Below are 22,716 nucleotides of genomic sequence, written 5' to 3'. Positions count from 1 at the left end.
TATCCCATTTTTCCCATTTTTATCCCCATTTTCCCCATTTTCCCCATTTTTATTCCCATTTTCCCATTTTCCCCTTTTTTATCCCCATTTTTTCCTATTTTTATCCCCATTTTTCCCATTTTTGTCCCCTTTTCCCCCATTATTTTCCCCATTTTCCCCCATTTTTTCTCCATTTTTATCGCATTTTTATCCCATTTCCCCATTTTTATCCCCATTTTTCCCCATTTTCCCCCATTTTTTCCCCATTTTCCCATTTTTCCCAATTTCCCCCAATTTTCCCCATTTTTATCCCCATTTTTCCCATTTTTTCCCCATTTTTATCCCCATTTTCCCCATTTTTATCCCCATTTTTCCCAGTTTTTCCCTATTTTTCCCCATTTTTATCCCCATTTTTCCCATTTTTATCCCCTTTTTCCCCATTATTTTCCCCATTTTTCCCATTTTTCCCATTCCTGAGGTTTTTTTCCCCAATTTCCAGGCCCAGCCTGGCCCCTCCAAGGCCCAACCGGAGCCGCCCCCGGCCCAGGTGGGAAATGCGGGAATTTCGGGAATTTCGGGAGAATTTTGGGACTTTTTGGGGGTAATCTGGGAATTTTTGGGCGAATTTTGGGAAAATTTTGGAGATTTTGGGTGGAATTTTGGGGATTTTTGGGAATTTTTTGGGGGATTTTGAGAATTTTGGGTGGAATTTTGGGGATTTTTTGGGAATTTTTGGGGGAATTTTTAGGGGGGAATTTTGGGGATTTTTGGAAATTTTGGGGGAATTTTGGGGATTTCTGGGGGTTTTGGGGGGAAATCTGGGAATTTGGGGGAATTTTTGGGGGGATTTTGGGATTTGTGGTGATTCTGGGAATTTTTGGGGAATTTTGGGGAAAATTCGGGAGGTTTTGGGAATTTTTGTGGGGAAACTTGGGGGTTTTGGGAATTTTGGGGGGAAAATCTGGGATCTTTTGGGCAATCTTCAGAGTTTTTTGGGTGGAATTTTGGGAATTCTGCGAAACTTTTGGGGAATTTTTGGGCATTTTGGGAAAAAATCTTGGGGGAATTTTTGGGAATTTTGGGATTTCTTGGGAATTCTTGGGGATTTTGGGGGAATTTTTGGGTTTTATTGGGAATTTGGGGGGGGAAATTTGAGAATTCTGGGCAGTTTTGGGAATTTTTGGGGGATTTTTGTATTTTATTGGGATTTTTTGGGGGAATTTTGGGGAAATTCGGGAATTTCGGGAATTTTTTGGGAATTTTGGGAACTTTTGGGGGAAATTCAGGAATTTTGGGGAATTTTTAGGGGAATTTGGGGATTTTTAGGTAAAATTTTGGGATTTTTGGGTTTCATTGGGAATTTGGGGGAAATTTTGGGAATTTTTGGGGTGAAATTTTGGGATTTATTGGGAATTTTTGGGGTTTTTTTGGGAACTTTTGGGTGGAATTCCCGGAATTTTGGGAATTTTTGGGGATTTTTGGGTTTTATTGGGAATTTTTGGGGGGAATTCTGGGATGTTTTGGATATTTTGGGGGAATTTTTGGAGAAATTTAGGGATTTTTGGGTAAAATTTTGGGAATTTTGGGTTTTATTGGGAATTTTGGGATATTTTGGGGGAATTTTGTTTTTCTTTGGGAATTTGGGGGGAATTTTGGGAATTTTGGGGAATTTTGGGGAATATTTTGGGAATTTTTTGGGATTTTTTCCCCCGCAGCCGCCCCAGGAGGAGCCCAAGGAGCCCAAGAAGGAGAGCGGGAGCAGGTGGGGAAAATTTGGGAATTCTGGGAAAATTTGGGAATTCTGGGAGGGAAAATTGGAAATTTTGGGGAAATTTGGGAATTTTGGGAATTCTGGGAGGAAAACTTCGGGAATTTTGGGGAAAATTTGGGAATTGTGGGGGGAAATTTAGGAATTCTGGGAGGGAAAATCCGGGAATTTGGGAAAATTTGGGAATTCTGGGAGGGAAAATTGGAAATTTTGGGGACATTTTTGGAATTTTGGAGGAAAATTTGGGAATTTTGGGGGGAATTCTGGGAGGGGAAGTTGGGAATTTTGGGGGAATTTGGGAATTGGGGGGAAAATTGGGAATTTTGGGGGGGGGAATTGGGAATTCTGGGGATTTTGGGAGGGAAAATTGGAAATTTTTGGGAGAATTTGGGAATTTTGGGGGCAAAACTGGGAATTTGGGGAATTTGGGGAGGGAAAATTGGAAATTTTAGGGGGAATCTGGGAATTTTGTGAGGAAATTTGGGAATTCTGAGAGGAAATCCCAGAAATAGGGGGGAAAATTGGGAATTCTGGGAGAATTCTTGGGAATTTTGGGGAGAAAATTTGGAATTTTTGGGAAAATTTGGGAATTTTGGGAAGAAATTTGGAAATTCTGGAAGGGAAATTGGGAATTTTGTGAGAAAAAATCGGGAATTCTGGGGGGGAATTTTGGGAATTTTGGGAGAAACTTGGGAATTCTGGGGGAAAATCTGGGAATTCTGGGGGGGAATTTTGGGAATTTTGGGAGGGAAAATTGGAAATTTTTGGGAAAATTTGGGAATTTGGGGTGGAAATTGGGAATTCTGGGAGGGAAAATTGGGAATTTCTGAGTGGGGGAATTTGGGAATTTTGTGGGGAATTTTTTGGGGAATTTTTGTGAAACTTCAGGGAGTTTTTGGGTGAAAATTTGGGAATTTGGGTGAAAATTTGGGGATTTTTGGGGGGAAAATTTGGGAATTCTGGGTTCCAGCTGGAATTTTGGGGGGATTTTTAGGAATTTTTGGGGATTTTTAGGGATTTTGGGGGATTTTTAGGAATTTTTGGGGGGAATTTCAGGGATTTTGGGGAATTTTTTCCCGATTTTTCCGTTTTTTGCCCCAATTCCAGCGGCCGCAAGAAACGGAGCCGGAGCCGGAGCCGCGAGCACAGACACAGGTGGGGAAAAATGGGGAAAAAATGGGGATTTGGGGAAAAAAAAAAGGGAATTTTGGGTAAAATAATGGGAATTGGGGAAAAATATTGGGAATTTGGGGAAAAAATGGGGGTTTTGGAGGGGAAAAATGGGAATTTTGGGGGAAAATCTGGGAGTTTTGGGAGGAAAAAATGGGAATTTTGGGAGGAAAATATTTGGAATTTTGGGGGAAAATGGAGATTTTGGGAAAAAAATTGGGGATTTTGGGAAAAAATGGGAATTTTGGGAGGAAAAATGGGAATTTTGGGAGGAAAATATTGGGAATTTTGGGGGAAAATGGAGATTTTGGGAAAAAATTGGGGATTCTGGGGGAAAATGGGAATTATTGGGTGAAAAAATGGGAATTTGGGGGGGAAATGGGAATTTTGGGGAAAGCATTGGGAATTTTGGGGGGAAAATTTGGGAATTTTAGGGGGAAAATGGGAATTTGGGGGTGAAAAAAGGGAATTTATCGGGTAAAAAATGGGGATTTTGGGGAAAAATGGGAATTTTGGGAAAAATATTGGGAGTTTTTGGGGAAAATGGGAATTTTGGGGGGAATTTTAGAGTAAAAAAGTGGGAATTTTGGGGGAGGAAATGGGAATTTTGAGGAAAAATATTGGGAATTTTGGGGAAAATTTGGGAATTTTAGGGGGAAAATGGGAATTTTGGGGGGAAAAAGGGAATTCCGGGGAAAAATTGGGAATTTTGGGGAGAAAAATGGGGATTTTGGGGGAAAGATTGGAAATTTTGGGGGGGAAAATTAGGAATTTTGGGGAAAATATTGGGAATTTTGGGAAAAAATGGCAATTTTGGGGGAAATTTGGGAATTTTGGGGGTGAAAATTGGGAGTTTTGGGATGAAAACCAGGAATTTTGGGCTGGAACATCGGGAATTTCTGGGATTTGGGGTTTTTGGGTTGGAATTTTTGGGATTTGGGGAATCTCGGGCTGGAATTCCAGGAATTCTGGGATTCTTTGGGCTGGAATTTTGGGGATTTTTTGGGATTTGGGGAATTTTGGGATTTTGGGGATTTGGGATATTAGGGGCTGGAATTGTGGGATTTTGGGATTTGGGATTTTTTGGGATGGAATTTTGGGAATTGTTGGAATTTGGGATATTATGAGCTGGAATTTGGGGAATTTTGGGCTGGAATTGTGGGATTTTTTGGGAATTGGGATTTTCTGGGCTGGAATTTGGGAATTTTTTTAGGATTTGGGATTTTTTGGGCTGGAATTTTGTGAATTGTTGGGATTTGGGATATTTGGGGCTGGAATTTTGGGATTTTTCGGGCTGGAATTTGGGAATTTTTTTAGGATTTGAGGTATTTTGGGCTGGATTTTGGGGATTTTTTGGGATTTTTTGGGCTGGAATTTTGGGATTTTTTGGGATTTTTTGGGCTGGAATTTTGGGAATTGTTGGGATTTGGGATATTTGGGGCTGGAATTTTGGGATTTTTTGGGCTGGAATTTTGGGAAGTTTTTTAGGATTTGGGATTTTCTGGGCTGGAATTTTGGGAATTTTTGGGATTTGGGATATTTTGGGCTGGATTTTGGGGATTTTTGGGATTTGGGGAATTTTGGGCTGGATTTTGTGATTTTTTGGGCTGGAATTTGGGAATTTTTTTAGGATTTGGGGTTTTTTGGGCTGGAATTTTGAAAATTGTTGGGATTTGGGGTATTTTGGGCTGGAATTTTTGGGATTTTTTAGGATTTGAGGTATTTTGGGCTGGATTTTGGGGATTTTTTAGGATTTTTTTGTCTGGGATTTTGGGAATTGTTGGGATTTTGGGATTCTTTGGGCTGGAATTTTGGGATTTTTTTTGGGGCAGCCGCAGCCGGGACCGGGAGCGGGAGCGGCGCCGCCGCAGCCGCAGCCGCGAGCGCCGGAGCCGCCACCGGAGCCGCAGCCGCGAGCGGAGACGGAGCCGGAGCCGCGAGCGCCGCAGCCGCGAGGACAGGGCCAGGTGGGGAGCGGGAAAACCCCGGGAAAATCCCCAGAAAAACCACGGGGAAAATCCCCAAAAAATATCCCGGGGAAATCCCCAAGAAACACGGGAAAAATCCCCGAAAAATCACGGGAAAAATCCCGGATAAAATCCAAAAAAATCCCGGGAAAAATCCCCAAAAAACACGGGAAAATCCCCAAAAAATATCCCGGGGAAATCCCCAAGAAACACGGGAAAAATCCCCGAAAATTCACGGGAAAAATCCCGGATAAAATCCAAAAAAATCCCGGGAAAAATCCCCAAGAAACACGGGAAAATCCCCAAAAAATATCCCGGGGAAATCCCCAAGAAACACGGGAAAAATCCCCGAAAAATCCCAAAAAATCCCGGATAAAATCCAAAAAAATCCCGGGAAAAATCCCCAAAAAACACGGGAAAATCCCAAAAAATATCCCGGGGAAATCCCCAAGAAACACGGGAAAAATCCCCGAAAAATCACGGGAAAAATCCCAAAAAAACACGGGAAAATCCCAAAAAAACCCCGGGAAAATCCCCAGAAAAACCACGGGGAAAATCCCCAAAAAATGTCCCGGGGAAAATCCCCAAGAAACACGGGAAAAATCCCCGAAAAATCCCAAAAAATCCCGGATAAAATCCAAAAAAATCTCGGGAAAATCCCCAAAAAATCACAGGAAAAATCCCGGGAAAATCCCCCAAAAAATCATGGGAAAAGCACGGGGAAAATCCCCAAAGAATCCCGGGAAAATCCAAAAAAATCCCGGGAAAAATCCCAAAAAACAAGGGAAAAATCTTTAAAAAAACATGGGGAAAATCCCCCAAAAAAACCCGGGAAAAATCTTAAAAAAAATTTCGGGAAAAATCCCAAAAAATATCACGGGAAAATCCCCCAAAAAATCAGGGGAAAATCCCAAAAAATCACAGGAAAAATCCAGGGAAAAATCCCCCAAAAAATCCCGGGAAAAATCCCCAAAAAACACGGGAAAATCCCAAAAAAAATCCCGGGAAAATCCCCCAAAAAATACCGGGAAAATCCCCAAAAATATCCCAGGAAAATCCCCAAAAATCACGGGAAAAATCTTCAAAAAAATCCCGGGAAAAATCCCGAAAAAACACGGGAAAAATCCCGGGAAAATCCCCAAAAAATATCCCGGGAAAAATCCCCCAAAAAAATCCAGAAAGCATCACAGCAAAAATCCCAAAAAACTCCTGGGAAGATACCGAAAAAATGCTGGGAAAAATCCCAAAAAATCCCGGGAAAATCTCCCCAAAAAACACAGGAAAAATCCTCAAAAAATATCCCAGGAAAAATCCTCAAAAATTCCCAGGAAAATCTCCAAAAAAAATCCCGGGAAAAATCCCCAAAAATCACGGGAAAAATCGTGGAAAAAGCACGGGAAAACCATGGGGAAAATAGCAAAAAAATTCTGGGAAAAATCCCTAAAAAATCACGGGAAAATCCCGGGGAAAATCCCAAAAAAACTCCCGGGAAAAATCCCAAAAAAATCCTGGGAAAAATCTCCAAAAATCCCGGGAAAAACCCCAAAAAAGCACGGGAAAAATCCCCAAAAAATCCCGGGAAAAATCCCCCAAAAAAGCACGGGAAAAATCCCCAAAAAATCCCGGGAAAAATCCCCCAAAAAAGCACGGGAAAAATCCCAAAAAAATCCCGGGAGAAATCCCAAAAAAATCCCGGGAAAAATCCCGAATTTTGACCCCAAAAATCCCCAGATCCCGCCCCCAAATCCTAAATCCCGCCCCAAAAATCCCAAATCCCGCCCCAAATCCCACCCCCAAAATCCCAAATCCCACCCCAAAAATCCCAAATTTGATCCCAAGATGCCCCAAAAATCCCAAATTCCGACCCCAAAAATGCCAAATTCCGACCCCAAAATCCCAAATTTGAGCCCAAAAGGCCCCAAAAATCCCAAATCCCGCCCCCAAAATCCCAAATTTGATCCCAAGATGCCCCAAAAATCCCAAATTCCGACCCAAAAATCCCCAAGTTGAGCCCAAAAAAAAAAAATGGGGGGAAAAATTCCGCCCCCAAAAATCCCCAAAAAATCCCGGAATTCTGCCCAAAAAATCCCAAAATTGAGCCCGAACTGCCCCAAAAGTCCCAGATTCTGCCCCAAAAATCCCAAATTCCGACCCCGAAATTCCGCCCCAAAAATCTGAAAATTGAGCCCAAAATTCCCAAATCCCCAAAAAATCCCAAATCCCACCCCCAAAATCCCAAATCCCGCCCCCAAAATCCCAAATCCCACCCCCAAAATTCCCAAATCCCACCCCCAAAATTCCCAAATCCCACCCCCAAATCCCAAATCCCACCCCCAAATCACAAATTTGAGCCCAAAATGCTCCAAAAATCCCAAATCCCGCCCAAAAATCCCAAATTGCGACCCCAAAAATCCCAAATCTCGGCCCCAAAATTCCAAATTCAGCCCCAAAATGCCACAAAAATCCCAAAATTGATCCCAAATTGCCCCAAAAATCCCAAATCCCGCCCCCAAAATCCCAAATTCCGCCCCAAAAATCCCAAAATTGAGCCCAAACTGCCCCAAAAATTCCAAATTCTGACCTCAAAATGCCCCAAAAATCCCAAAATTGAGCCCAAAATTCCCAAATCCCACCCCCAAACCCCAAATTCAGCCCCCAAAATCCCAAATTCCAACCCCAAAATTCCCAAATCCCGCCCCCAAAATCCCAAATCCCGCCCCCAAAATCCCAAATCCCGCCCCCAAAATCCCAAATCCCGCCCCCAAAATTCCCAAATCCCACCCCCAAAATTCCCAAATCCCGCCCCCAAATCCCAAATCCCACCCCCAAATCACAAATTTGAGCCCAAAATGCTCCAAAAATCCCAAATCCCGCCCAAAAATCCCAAATTCTGACCCCAAAAATCCCAAATCTCGGCCCCAAAATTCCAAATTCAGCCCCAAAATGCCCCAAAAATCCCAAAATTGATCCCAAATTGCCCCAAAATTCCCAAATCCCGCCCCCAAATCCCAAATCCCGCCCCCAAAATCCCAAATTCCGCCCCCAAATCCCACCCCCAAAATCCCAAATCCCGCCCCCAAAATCCCAAATTTTATCCCAAGATGCCCCAAAATTCCCAAATTCCGCCCCCAAAATCCCAAATTTGAGCCAAAAATATCCCAAAAATCCCCAGATGCTGCCCAAAAAATCCCCAAATTGAGCCCAAAATTCCCAAATCTGGCCTCAAAATGCCCCAGAATTCCCAAATCCCGCCCCCAAATCCCAAATCCCAAATCCGCGCGGTCCCAAGGCGGGAACGGCGTCGGGAATTTGGGAATTTTCCCCAATTGCGGCTCCGCAGGCGCCGCTTCGGGCACAGCAAGAGCCCCCTGTACCGGGAGAAGAGCCCGGGGCGGTGAGGAACGGGGAAAAACGGGAATTGGGGAAAAACGGGGAATTCCTGGGGGGAAAATGGGGATTGGGGGGGAAAAAATGGGAATTTTGGGGAAAAACGGGGAATTCCTGGGGGGAAAAAATGGGGATTGGGGGGGAAAAATGGGAATTTTGGGGAAAAACGGGGAATTCCTGGGGGGAAAAATGGGGATTGGGGGGGGAAAATGGGAATTTATTGGGGAAAAACGGGGAATTCCTGGGGGAAAAAATGGGGATTCCTGGGGGAAAATTGGGATTTTATTGGGGGAAAATGGGAATTTAAGGGGAAAAAACTGGGAATTTTGGGGAAAAAATGGGATTTTATTGGGGGAAAATGGGATTTTATTGGGGGAAAAATGGGGATTTTATTGGGGAAAAATGGGAATTTAAGGGGAAAAACGGGGAATTCCTGGGGAAAAAATGGGGATTGGGGGGGGGGAAATGGGATTTTATTGGGGGAAAAATGGGATTTTATTGGGGGAAATGGGGATTTAAGGGGAAAAAACTGGGAATTTTGGGGAAAAAATGGGATTTTATTGGGGGAAAATGGGATTTTATTGGGGGAAAATGGGAATTTTGGGGAAAAATGGGATTTTATTGGGGGAAAATGGGAATTTTGGGGGAAAATGGGATTTTATTTGGGGGGAAAACTGGGAATTTTGGGGGGAAATGGGATTTTATTGGGGGAAAATGGGGATTGGGGGGGAAAAACTGGGAATTTTGGGCAAAAAATGGGGATTTTATTGGGGGAAAATGGGGATTGGGGGGGAAAATTGAATTTTGGGAAAAAAAAGGGAATTTTATTGGGGGAAAATGGGAATTTTGGGGGAAAAATGGGATTTTGGGGGGGAAATTGGGAATTTTGGGGGAAAAATGGGGATTGGGGAAAATGGGATTTGGGGGAAAAATGGGAGTTTTGGGAAAATGGGATTTGGGAAAAAAAAATGGGGATTTGGAAAAATGGGGATTGGGGAAAATGGGGATTTGGGGAAAATGGGGATTGGGAGGGGGAAAAAGGGGATTTTGGGGGGGAAATGGGATTTTTGAGGGGAAAAATGGGAGTTTTTTGGGGGAAAAATGGGAATTTTGGGGGAAATTTGGGAATTGTGGGGGAAAAAAAAGAGATTTTGGGGGGGAAAATGGGAATTTTGGGAGGGAAAAATTTGGAATTTTGGGGGAAAATTGGGAATTTTGGGGGGAAAAATGGGGAATTTTGGGGGGAAAATGGGAATTTAGGCAAAAAATGATGATTTGGAGGAAAAAAATGGGTCAAATTTTGGGTTCATTTGGGGCCATTTTGGGTCAAATTTTGGGTTCATTTGGGGCCATTTTGGGTCAAATTTTGGGTTCATTTGGGGCCATTTTGGGTCAAATTTTGGGTCAATTTGGGGCCATTTTGGGTCAAATTTTGGGTCAATTTGGGGCCATTTTGGGTCAAATTTTGGGTCAAATTTTGGGTTATTTTGGGGCCATTTTGGGTCAAATTTTGGGTCAAATTTTGGGTTCATTTGGGGCCATTTTGGGTCAAATTTTGGGTTCATTTGGGGCCATTTTGGGTCAAATTTTGGGTTCATTTGGGGCCATTTTGGGTCAAATTTTTGGTCAAATTTTGGGTTCATTTGGGGCCATTTTGGGTCAAATTTTGGGTCAATTTGGGGCCATTTTGGGTCAAATTTTGGGTTCATTTGGGGCCATTTTGGGTCAAATTTTGGGTCAATTTGGGGCTGTTTTGGGTCAAGCTTAGGTTGAGTTTTGGGTCGATTTTGGGATTTTTTTGGTTCATTTTGGGTCGATTTTGGTGCATTTTGGGGCTATTCGGGCGGGGATTTTTGGGATTTCTCTGGGGATTTTTGGGAATTCCTTGGGAATTTTGGGAATTCCTGGGGAATTTTGGGAATTGGGTCTGAGCCTGTCCCCCCGGCGTGGCAGGGAATCTTTGGCCACTTTCAGCTCAATTTTGGGTCGATTTTGGGGCCGTTTGGGTCGATTTTGGTGCATTTTGGGGCTATTCCAGTGGGGATTTTTGGGAATTCCGTGGAGATTTTTGGGAATTCCTGGGGAATTTTGGGAATTGGGTCTGAGCCTGTTCCCCTGGCGTGGCAGGGAATCTTTGGCCACTTTCAGCTCAATTTTGGGTCGATTTTGGTGCATTTTGGGGCTATTCCGGCGGGGATTTTTGGGATTTCTCTGGGGATTTTTGGGAATTCCATGGGGATTTTTGGGAATTCCTGGGGAATTTTGGGAATTGGGTCTGAGCCTGTCCCCCCGGCGTGGCAGGGAATCTTTGGCCACTTTCAGCTCAATTTTGGGTCGATTTTGGGGCTGTTTGGGTCGATTTTGGTGCATTTTGGGGCTATTTGGGCGGGGATTTTTGGGAATTCCATGGGGAATTTTGGGAATTCTCTGGGGAATTTTGGGAATTGGGTCTGAGCCTGTCCCCCCGGCGTGGCAGGGAATCTTTGGGCACTTTCAGCTCAATTTTGGGTCGATTTTGGGGCTGTTTTGGTCGATTTTGGGGCTGTTTTGGTGCATTTTGGGGCTATTCGGGCGGGGATTTTTGGGAATTCCGTGGGGATTTTTGGGAATTCCTGGGGAATTTTGGGAATTGGGTCTGAGCCTGTCCCCCCGGCGTGGCAGGGAGCCGCTGGGCTCGCTGAGCCCCGAGGAGCGCGACGCCCGCACGGTGTTCTGCATGCAGCTCGCCGCCCGCATCCGCCCCCGCGACCTCGAGGATTTCTTCTCCGCCGTCGGGAAGGTGCCGGAAAAATCCCGGAAAAATCCCGGAAAAATCCGGGAAAAACCGGGAAAAACCTGGGGAATTAAAGGGGGAAAAATGGGGAGAAAGCTGTAAAAGAAATGGGGGCAGTCGGTCGAAAAATAGGGAAGCGTTCGCCAAAAAATGGCGAAATATTCCCAAAAAAATAGGGAAAATATTCCCGAAAAAATAGGGAAATGTTCCTCAAAAAACAGCGGAATATTCCCCAAAAAATAGGGAAAATATTCCCCAAAATATAGCAAAATATTCCTGGAAAAATAGGGAAGCGTTCCCCAAAAAATGGCGAAATATTCCCAAAAAAATAGGGAAAATATTCCCCAAAAAACAGCAAATAAATTTACAAAAAAATAGGGAAATGTTCCTCAAAAAACAGCAAAAAAATTCCCAAAAAAATAGGGAAATGTTCCTCAAAAAACAGCAAAAAAATTCCCAAAAAAATAGGGAAATATTCCCGAAAAAATAGGGAAATGTTCCTCAAAAAACAGCGAAATATTCCCAAAAAAATAGCAAAATAGTCCCCAAAAAAAATAGCAAAATATTCCCAAAAAATAGCAAAAAAATTTCCAAAAAATAGCGAAATATTCCCCAAAAAATAGCAAAATGTTCCTGGAAAAATAGGGAAATGTTCCCCAAAAAATAGTGAAATGTTTCTGGAAAAATAGCAAAATATTCCCAAAAATGTAGCAAAAATGTTCTTGAAAAAATAGCAAAAAAAATTCCCAAAAAATAGGGAAATGTTCCTCAAAATAATAGCGAAATATTCCCCAAAAAATAGCAAAAAAATTCCCACAAAAATAGCAAAAAAATCTGTAAAAAATCACTGAAAAATCCAGTAAAAATCCATAAAAATTCACTGAAAAATCCATTAAAAATCCATTAAAAATAACCAAAAAACCGATTAAAAATCCGTAAAAAATCCATGAAAAATTTATAAAAAATGCGTAAAAAATCCATGAAAAAAATCTATTAAAAATCTGTAAAAAATCACTGAAAAATCTGTAAAAAATCCATGAAAAATCTGTAAAAAATCCATAGAAATTCACCGAAAAATCCGTTAGAAATCTGTAAAAATCCATGAAAAACCCATAAAAATCACCCAAAAATCCATTAAAAATCCTTAAAAATTCACCGAAAAATCACTGAAAAATCTATTAAAAAATCCATGAAAAATTCGTAAAAGATCTGTAAAAAATCCATAAAAAATTCACCGAAAAATCAGTTAAAAATCCATTAAAAATCCATTAAAAATCACCAAAAAACCCATTAAAAACCCATTAAAAATCCGTAAAAAATGGGAATCAAATTCCGTAAAAAGCCCCGGCCTTTCCCCACGCCCCCAGCTGTTCCCAGCTGTTCCAGCTCCCCCAAAAATTCCATGAAAAACCCTAAAAAATCCATAAAAAGTCCCTTAAAAATTCAGTAAAAAACCTCAAAAAATCTGGAAAAAAATCCATGAAAAAATCTGCAAAAAATCACCAAAAAATCCATTAAAAAATCCATAAAAAATCCGTGAAAAATCCATAAGAAATCATTGAAAAATCCATAAAAAATCCATAAAAAATCCATGAAAAATCCATTAAAATTCACCGAAAAATCTATAAAAAATCCATAAAAAATCCATAAAAAATCCATAAAAAATCCATGAAAAATCCATTAAAATTCACCGAAAAATCCATTAAAAATCCATAAAAAATCCCATTAAAAATCACTGAAAAATCCATAAAAAATCCATAAAAAATCCATTAAAAATCCATAAAAAATCCATAAAAAATCATTGAAAAATCCATTAAAAATCACCGAAAAATCCATAAAAAATCCATAAAAAATCCATTAAAAATCTATTAAAAAATCCGTTAAAAAATCCATAAAAAATCCATTAAAAATCCATAAAAATTCACCAAAAAATCACTGAAAAATCCGTAAAAATCCATAAAAAATCCATAAAAAATCACTGAAAATCCATAAAAAATCCATAAAAAAATCATTGAAAAATCCATTAAAAATCCATAAAAATCCCCAAAAATTCCATTAAAAATCCATTTAAAAATCCATTAAAAACCCATTAAAAATCCATTAAAAATCCATAAAAAATCCATTAAAAATCCATGAAAAATCCATAAAAAATCCATTAAAAATCCATGAAAAATCCATAAAAAATCCATTAAAAATCCATGAAAAATCCATAAAAAGCCCATAAAAAATGGGAATAAAATTCCGTAAAAAGCCGCGGCCTTTCCCCACGCCCCCAGCTGTTTCCCAGCTGTTTTCCCAGCTGTTTCCCAGCTGTTTTTCCAGCTGTTTTTCCCAGCTGTTCCTCCCGCCCAGGTGCGGGACGTGCGGATCATCTCGGACCGGAACTCGCGGCGCTCCAAGGGCATCGCCTACGTGGAATTCTGCGAGATCCAATCGGTGCCCTTGGCCATCGGCCTCACCGGGCAGCGCCTGCTGGGCGTGCCCATCATCGTCCAGGCCTCCCAGGTGAGCCCGGAAAACGCGGGCATTTCCGGAACATTCTCCCACTTTTTTTGGGAATTTTTTGGGAATTTTTCGGGGATTTTTTGGGGTTTTTTTAGGGATTTTTCAGGTTTGCTATGTATCTTCCAGGACCTTGTCAAGTGATTTTTGGTTCTTGTTGAGCTCTTTTTGGGTTTTTCGCGATTTTGGGGAATTTTTCCCAATTTTTTAGGATTGTTTGGGAATTTTTGGGGCATTTTTTGGGATTTTTGGGGGATTTTTTGGGTTTTTTTAAGGATTTTTCAGGTTTGCTATGTATCTTCCAGAACCTTGTCAAGTGATTTTTGCTTCTTGTTGAGCTATTTTTGGGTTTTTCGCGATTTTGGGGAATTTTTCCCAATTTTTTAGGATTGTTTGGGAATTTTTCCCAATTTTGGAGCATTTTTTGGGAATTTTTCGGGGATTTTTTGGGATTTTTTTTGGTTTTTTTTAATGTATCTTCCAGGACCTTGTCAAGTGATTTTTGCTTCTTGTTGAGCTCTTTTAGGGTTTTTCGTGATTTTGGGGAATTTTTCCCAATTTTTTAGGATTGTTTGGGAATTTTTGGGGCATTTTTTGGGATTTTTGGGGGATTTTTTGGGTTTTTTTAAGGATTTTTCAGGTTTGCTATGTATCTTCCAGAACCTTGTCAAGTGATTTTTGCTTCTTGTTGAGCTATTTTTGGGTTTTTCGCGATTTTGGGGAATTTTTCCCAATTTTTTAGGATTGTTTGGGAATTTTTCCCAATTTTGGAGCATTTTTTGGGAATTTTTCGGGGATTTTTTGGGATTTTTTTTGGTTTTTTTTTAATGTATCTTCCAGGACCTTGTCAAGTGATTTTTGCTTCTTGTTGAAATCTTTTTGGGTTTTTAGAAATTTTGGGGATTTTGGGGAGTTTTTCCTATTTTTTAGGATTTTTTGGGGATTTTTTGAGAATTTTTGGGGGATTTTTTTGGGAATTTTTGGGGTTTTTTTAGGGATTTTTCAGGGTTTTTTTATGTATCTTCCAGGACCTTTTAAAGAGGTTTTTGGTTCTTGTTGAGCTCTTTTAGGGATTTTAGCGATTTTGGGAATTTTTTTGGAAATTTTTCCCAATTTTGGGGTATTTTTGGGGAAATTTTGGGATTTTTTTGCCATTTTTGGGGTGGTTTTTTTTATGTATCTTCCAGGACCTTTTCAAGTGATTTTTGGTTCTTGTTGAGCTCTTTTTGGGTTTTTTGTGATTTTGGGAATTTGTCAGGAATTTTTGAGAATTTTTCCCAATTTTGGGCCATTTTTGGGCATTTTTTGGGAATTTTTGGGATTTTTTTGCCATTTTTAGGTGTTTTTTTATGTATCTTCCCAGACCTTGTCAAGTGACTTTTGGCTCTTGTTGAGCTCTTTTAGGGATTTTAGCGATTTTGGGAATTTTTTAGGAATTTTGGGGAAATTTTCCCAATTTTAGGATTTTTGGGGGGATTTTCTGGGGTTTTCTTTGGGATTTTCCATTGGTTTTTATGTATCTTCCGGGACCTTGTCAACCAATTTTTGCTTCTTGTTGAGCTCTTTTTGGGTTTTTAGCAATTTTGACGAATTTTGGGAGAACTTTGGGAATTTTGGGGAATTTTCCCCGTATTTTGGGATTTTCTTAGGAATTTATGGGGAATTTTTTTGGATTTTTTGGTGTTTTTTATTTACCTTCCAGGACCTTTCCAAGTGAGCTTCATTTCTTTTTTGAGGAACTTTCCAAGTTTTCAGCAATTTGGGAAATTTTTGGAATTTTCCCCATTTTTTAGGATTTTTTTCTTTTAATTTTTGGGGAATTTTTTTGGGGTGATTTTTGGGTGGATTTTTGCCATTTTTGAGTGGTTTTGGGCAATTTTTGGGTGGATTTTTGCCATTTTTGGGTGGTTTTGAGCCATTTTTGGGTGGATTTTTGACAATTTTGGGGTGGATTTTCCCCATTTTTGGGTCTCTTTTTGCCATTTTTGGGTGGATTTTCATCAATTTTGGGTGGATTTTTGCCATTTTTGGGTGGTTTTGAGTGGGATTTTTTTGGTTGAATTTTGCTATTTTTCGGTGAATTTTTGCCATTTCTGGGCGGATTTTTTCCGTTTTTTCCCCATTTCTCACGGGAATTCCCCCTCACCTGTCTCACCTGTGCTCACCTGGGCTGGATTTTGGGTGGATTTCTGCCATTTTTGGGTGAATTTTCCCCATTTGTGAGTGAATTTTCCCCATTTTTGGGTGAATTTTCCCCATTTCTGGGCGGATTTTCCCCATTTTTGGGCGGTTTCTCGCCGGAATTCCCCCTCACCTGTTCTCACCTGTCTCACCTGAGCTCACCTGGGCTGGATTTTGGGTGGATTTTCCCCATTTTTGGGCGGTTTCTCACAGGAATTCCCCCTCACCTGTCCCACCTGTCCCACCTGTCTCACCTGAGCTCACCTGGGCTGGATTTTGGGTGGATTTTCCCCGTTTTTGGGTGGATTTCCCCCATTTCGGGGCGGATTTTCCCCATTTCTGGGCGGTTTCTCGCGGCAGTTCCCCCTCACCTGTCCCCACCTGTGCCCACCTGAGCTCACCTGGGCTGGATTTTGGGTGGATTTTCCCCATTTTTGGGTGAATTTTCCCCATTTCTGGGCGGATTTTCCCCATTTCTTGGCGGATTTCCCCCATTTCTGGGCGGTTTCTCGCGGGAATTCCCCCTCACCTGTGCCCACCTGTGCTCACCTGAGCCCACCTGCGCTCACCTGCGCCCCCTGCAGGCCGAGAAGAACCGGCTGGCGGCCATGGCGGCGCCCCTGCAGAAGGGCTCGGGCGGCCCCTTGCGGCTCTACGTGGGCTCCCTGCACTGCAACATCACCAAGGACATGCTGCGCGGCATCTTCGAGCCCTTCGGCAAGGTGGGCGCACCTGGGCGCACCTGGGCGCACCTGGGCACGCACCTGGGGGCAGCCGGGCGGGGGAAAACAAAAAAAACCCGGCGAAAATCGGGTTAAAAATGGGCATTTTGGGTTAAAAATGGGGATTTTGGGGTTAAAAATTGGAATTTTGGGTTAAAAATTGGAATTTTGGGGTTAAAAATGGGAATTTTGGGTTAAAAATGGGGATTTTGGGGGGGTTGGGCACACCTGGGGGAAACTGAGTCACACCTGGGCTCACCTGGGCATACCTGGGCACACCCAGGAGGGGATTTGGGCTCACCTGGACACACCTGGGCACACCTGGGAGGGGATTTTGGGCACACCTGAGAAAGGTTGGGGCTCACCTGGGCACACCTGGGAGGGGTTTGGGCTCACTTGGGCGCACCTGGGAGGGGTTTTGGGCACACCTGGGCACACCTGGGCACACCTGGGAGGGGATTTGGGCACACCTGGGCACACCTGGGCACACCTGGGAGGGGTTTGGGTGATTTTGGGCGGATCCCGGCCCTTCCCAGGTGATTTCCGGGGGGGGGTTGGGCCCCGCCCAGGTGAGGCCCCGCCCCCTTTGCTCACCTGTGCCCCTCCCCCGCAGATCGAGAGCATCGTGCTGATGAGGGACCCGGACACGGGGCAGTCCAAGGGCTACGGCTTCATCACCGTGAGTGGCACACCTGGGCACACCTGGGCACACCTGGGCACACCTGGGCACACCTGGACACACCTGAGAGGGGGGAAACAAAAAAAAACCGGCGAAAATGGGGTTAAAAATGGGGATTTGGGGTCAAAAATGGGGATTTTTGGGTGGGAAAATGGGGATTTTGGGGGGTTTGAACTCACCTGGGCACACCTGGGAGGGGGGAAACAAAAAAAACCCGGCGAAAATCGGGTTAAAAATGGGGATTTTGGGGGGTTTGGGCTCACCTGGGCTCACCTGGGGGAAACTGAGTCACACCTGTCTCACCTGTCCTCACCTGGGCTGGATTTTGGGTGTTTTTTCCCCATTTCTGGGCGGATTTTTTCCGTTTTCCCCCCCATTTCTCACCTGAATTCCCCTCACCTGTCCCACCTGTGCTCACCTGGGCTGGTTTTGGGGTGATTTTCCCCATTTTGGGGTGGATTTTCCCCATTTTTGGGTGGATTTTCCCCATTTTTGGGTGTTATTTTGCCATTTCTGGGCGTTTTTTCCCCATTTCTCGGCGGTTTTTCACGGGAATTCCCCCTCACCTGTTCCACCTGTGCTCACCTGTGCCCACCTGGGCTGAATTTTGGGTGGATTTTCCCCGTTTTGGGTGGATTTTCCCCATTTTGGGTGTTTTTTCCCCATTTCTGGGCGGATTTTTTCCGTTTTTCCCCCATTTCTCACCTGAATTCCCCCTCACCTGTCCCACCTGTCTCACCTGTGCCCACCTGGGCTGGATTTTGGGTGGATTTTCCCCATTTTTGGGTGGATTTTCCCCGTTTTGGGTGGATTTTCCCCATTTTGGGGTGGATTTTCCCCATTTTGGGTGTTTTTTCCCCATTTCTGGGCGGATTTTTTCTGTTTTTTCCCCATTTCTCACCTGAATTCCCCTCACCTGTGCTCACCTGTGCCCGCCTGGGCTGGATTTTGGGTCGTTCTGAGCCATTTCTGGGTGGATTTTCCCCATTTTTGGGTCGTTCTGAGCCATTTCTGGGCAGTTTCTCACCTGAATTCCCCCTCACCTGTGCCCACCTGTGCCCACCTGTGCCCACCTGGGCAGTTCTCGGAGGCGGAGTGCGCGCGGCGGGCGCTGGAGCAGCTCAACGGCTTCGAGCTGGCCGGGCGGCCGATGCGCGTGGGGCAGGTGAGCGAGCGCCCCGACGGCTCCACCGACGTCACCTTCCCCGAGGGCGGCGCCGCCGCCGCCGCACCTGGCGCAGGTACGGCCCCGCTCACCTGCGGCGACGACCCCGAGCTGGGCACGGCCGCCGGGCGGCTGCAGCTCATGGCCAAGCTGGCCGAAGGTGAGCGGGGGCACCTGGGCGCACCTGGGCACACCTGGGCACACCTGGGCACACCTGGGGGCGCCTGGGAACACCTGGGCGCACCTGGGCACACCTGGGGGGGATTTGGGCTCACCTGGGGGCACCTGGGGGCACCTGGGGGGGATTTGGGCACACCTGGGCACACCTGGGGGCACCTGGGCACACCTGGGTGGGATTTGGGGGCACCTGGGGGATTTTGGGGTGGATTTGGGGCAGTTTTTGGGTTTTTTTGGGCGTTTTTTTGGGGTTTTTGGGGTCCCTGACCCCGATTTTGGGGTGATTTGTGCCGTTTTCGGGGCAGGCTCGGGGCTGCAGCTCCCGGCAGTGGGGTGATTTTGGGGCGGTTTTTGGGGTTTTTTGGGGCGGTTTTGGGGTTTTTTGGGCCGTTTTTTGGGGTTTTTGGGGTCCCTGACCCCGATTTTGGGGTGATTTTGGCCGTTTTTGGCGCAGGCTCGGGGCTGCAGCTCCCGGCAGTGGGGTGATTTTGGGTGGATTTTGGGGTGGATTTGGGGTTTCTGGGGTGATTTCGGGGCGGTTTTTGGGGTTTTTTGGGCCGTTTTTTGGGGTTTTTGGGGTCCCTGACCCCGATTTTGGGGTGATTTTGGCCGTTTTCGGGGCAGGCTCGGGGCTGCAGCTCCCGGCCCCGGCGCAGGCGGCGCTGCAGCAGCTGAACGGGGCCCTGACCCCCCTGGGGGGGCTCAACCCCGCGGCCCTGACAGGTACGGGGGGAGGGGCGGGACCCCGAAATTGGGGGAGGGGAGGGACCCCGAAATTGGGGAGGGGGGACCCCGAAATTGGGGATGGGGGAGGGGCGGGACCCTAAAATTGCGGGGAGGGGAGGGGGTCCGAAATTGGGGGAGGGGCGGGACCCTAAAATTGGGGGGGAGGGGTGGGACCCCAAAATTGGGGGGGGGGGTGGGACCCGAAATTGGGGGGAGGGGCGGGACCCCAAAATTGGGGGAGGGGAGGGGCAGGGATCTGAAACTGGGGGAGGGGCGGGACCCCAAAATTGGGGGAGGGGAGGGGCAGGGATCTGAAACTGGGGGAGGGGCGGGACCCCGAAATTGGGGGGAAGGGGCAGGGATCTGAAATTGGGGGGGGGGAGGGGCAGAGGGACCCCAAAATCGGGAATTGAGGGTGGGGGAGGGGCGGGAATCCAAAATTGGGAATGGGGGAGGGGCGGGGGACCGGAAATTGGGAATGGGGGGTGGGGGGAGGGGCAGGAACCCCAAATTGAGAGGTGGGGGGAGGGGCAGGACCCCGAAATTGGGGATTTCTGGGGGGGGGTCCTGAGGGGATTTTGGGGGGAATTCTGGGGAATTTTGGGGAGAAATTGGGGCGTCCTGGGAGGATTTGGGGGAATTTTGGGGAAAATGTTGGGAATTTGGGGATTCCCGAATTTTGGGACCCTCCTGAGCCCGAATTTCCCCTCCCCCACCCCAAACCCGGGCTGATTTTGGGACGTTTTGGGACCTTTTTTCGTGGGAATTCCGGGAAAATTTGGGAAGAAACCTGGGAAAATTGGGGGAAATTTTGGGAATTTGGGGAATCCGGAATTTTGGGACCTCTCTGACCCTGAATTTCCCCTCCCCCACCCCAATCCCGGGCTGATTTTGGGCGATTTGGGGTCATTTTTGGGGCGATTTTTGTGGGAATTTTGGGGAAATTTTGGGAGAATTTGGGAAAATTTGGGAAAATTTGGGGAATTTGGGGATTCCCGAATTTGGGGACCCCCCTTGAGGGCGGATTTCCCCTCCCCCACCCCAAACCCGGGCTGATTTTGGGTCATTTTTGGGGTGTTTTTTGTGGGAATTCCGGGAAAATCTGGGAAAAATCCGGGAAAATTCGGGAAAATTTCGGGAATTTGGGGAAAATTTTGGGAATTTTGGGGATTCCCGAATTTCGGGGACCCCCCCTGAGGGCGGATTTCCCCTCCCCCAGCCCTGAGCCCGGCGCTGAACTTGGCCTCGCAGTGTTTGACGCTCTCGGGGCTCTTCTCGCCCCAGACCATGTGAGCCCCTCCCAGTATAAACCAGTACAGACCAGTACAAACCAGTACAAACCAGTACAAACCAGTACAGACCGGTTCAGACCGGGTCAGACCGGGTCAGAGCGGCGACCCCCGCCCAGGGACCCCCGAACCCCGCCCCAGTCCAAACCAGTTCAAACCAGTAACCCCAGAGCCCAAACCAGTAAGGGGAAAGCCCAAACCAGTATAAACCAGTAAGGGGAAACGCGTTCCCAGTTCATCCCAAAGCCACTCCCAGTCCCTCCCAGTCCCTCCCAGTCCCTCCCAGTCCATCCCAGTTCATCCCAGTCCATCCCAGTATGGCCCCAGTCCATCCCAGTCCATCCCAGTTCATCCCAGTCCATCCCAGTCCATCCCAGTCCATCCCAGTATGGCCCCAGTCCATCCCAGTTCATCCCAGTCCATCCCAGTATAAACCAGTAACCCAAGAGCCCAAATCAGTAAGGGGAAAGCCCAAACCAGTATAAACCAGTAAGGGGAAATGCATTCCCAGTTCATCCCAGTTCATCCCAGTGACCCAAGAGCCCCTCCCAGTCCATCCCAGTCCCTTCCCAGTACAAACCAGTTCAAACCAGTAACCCCAGAGCCCAAACCAGTAAGGGGAAAGCCCAAACCAGTACAAACCAGTAAGGGAAAACACTAAACCAGTACAAACCAGTAACCCCAAACCACCTCCCAGTAACTCCCAGTCCCCTCCCAGTTCATCCCAGTGACCCCAGAGCCCCTCCCAGTATAAACCAGTAACCCCAAATCCCCTCCCAGTCCAAACCAGTAACCCCAAATCCCCTCCCAGTCCAAACCAGTGACCCCAGAGCCCCTCCCAGTCCAAACCAGTAACCCCAAATCCCCTCCCAGTACAAACCAGTAACCCCAGAGCCCCTCCCAGTACAAACCAGTAACCCCAGAGCCCCTCCCAGTATAAACCAGTAACCCCAAATCCCCTCCCAGTCCAAACCAGTAACCCCAAATCCCCTCCCAGTATAAACCAGTAACCCCAAATCCCCTCCCAGTCCAAACCAGTAACCCCAAATCCCCTCCCAGTACAAACCAGTAACCCCAGAGCCCCTCCCAGTCCAAACCAGTAACCCCAAATCCCCTCCCAGTTCATCCCAGTGACCCCAAATCCCCTCCCAGTCCAAACCAGTAACCCCAAATCCCCTCCCAGTATAAACCAGTAACCCCAAATCCCCTCCCAGTCCAAACCAGTAACCCCAAATCCCCTCCCAGTACAAACCAGTAACCCCAGAGCCCCTCCCAGTATAAACCAGTAACCCCAAATCCCCTCCCAGTATAAACCAGTAACCCCAAATCCCCTCCCAGTACAAACCAGTACAAACCAGTTCCCCTCTAACTCCGCCCCCTTTTCCTTTCCAGGTGAGACTCGGCTCCGCCCCCTCCCCTCAGGCCACGCCCCTTCCCATCTCCGGCCCCTCCCCTTGGTGGGAAAAGAGGGCGTGGCCTCAGCGCTGGCCCCGCCCCCTGCCCCGCCCCCTCCCGGGGTTGGAATTTCGGGGGAATTTTGGGAATTTTTGGGAAAAGTTTTTTTGTTTTTTTTCCTTTTGTTTTTTGTTTTTTTTTTTTTTTGGGTTTTGGTTCCGGAATCGGAAAAATAAAAAAAAATTCACAAAAAAATCCGAACTGGTTTGGACTGGTTTATACTGGGAGGGAGGTGGGGGTTACTGATTTGTACTGGGAGGGGCTCTGGGGTTACTGGTTTGTACTGGGAGGGGATTTGGGGTTACTGGTTTGTACTGGGAGGGGCTCTGGGGTTACTGGTTTGTACTGGGAGGGGATTTGGGGTTACTGGTTTGTACTGGGAGGGGATTTGGGGTTACTGGTTTATACTGGGAGGGGATTTGGGGTTACTGGTTTATACTGGGAGGGGATTTGGAGTTACTGGTTTGTACTGGGAGGGGCTCTGGGGTTACTGGTTTATACTGGGAGGGGATTTGGGGTTACTGGTTTATACTGGGAGGGGCTCTGGGGTTACTGGTTTGAACTGGGAGGGGCTCTGGGAGGGGGAAAAGGGGGGGGGAAATGGCAAAAAAAGGGTTAAAAATGGGGGGGAAAGGGGTTTGGAGTTACTGGTTTGTACTGGTTTATACTGGGAGGGGACTGGGACAAACTGGGAGGGAACTGGGAGGGACTGGGAGTGGGGAAATGGGGAAAAAACGGGGGAGAATGGTGAAAAATGGGTGAAAAACGGGTGAAAA

The 22,716-nt window shown here is 45.9% G+C and overlaps 1 protein-coding gene across 1 annotated transcript; it reads left to right on the top strand.

Moving 5' to 3' along the window:
- Positions 1-445: 445 nt before the first annotated feature.
- RBM23 (RNA binding motif protein 23) lies at positions 446-22,002 on the top strand (the record flags this gene model as incomplete). Its single annotated transcript, XM_053968645.1, has 13 exons — positions 446-526; positions 1,695-1,741; positions 2,855-2,902; positions 4,750-4,884; positions 8,225-8,278; positions 10,933-11,050; positions 13,397-13,549; positions 16,312-16,449; positions 17,063-17,128; positions 18,210-18,453; positions 19,095-19,193; positions 20,416-20,485; positions 21,878-22,002. Coding segments are annotated over 13 exons (1,257 nt in total), but the record flags the coding sequence as incomplete, so codon positions are not given.
- Positions 22,003-22,716: the final 714 nt, after the last annotated feature.

This window comes from Vidua chalybeata, chromosome 38, assembly GCF_026979565.1.
Source record: "Vidua chalybeata isolate OUT-0048 chromosome 38, bVidCha1 merged haplotype, whole genome shotgun sequence".
Classification (NCBI taxonomy): Eukaryota; Metazoa; Chordata; class Aves; order Passeriformes; family Viduidae; genus Vidua; species Vidua chalybeata.
The sequence above is the reverse complement of the archived record's forward strand: the minus strand, read 5'-3'. Positions and strand labels throughout refer to the sequence as shown.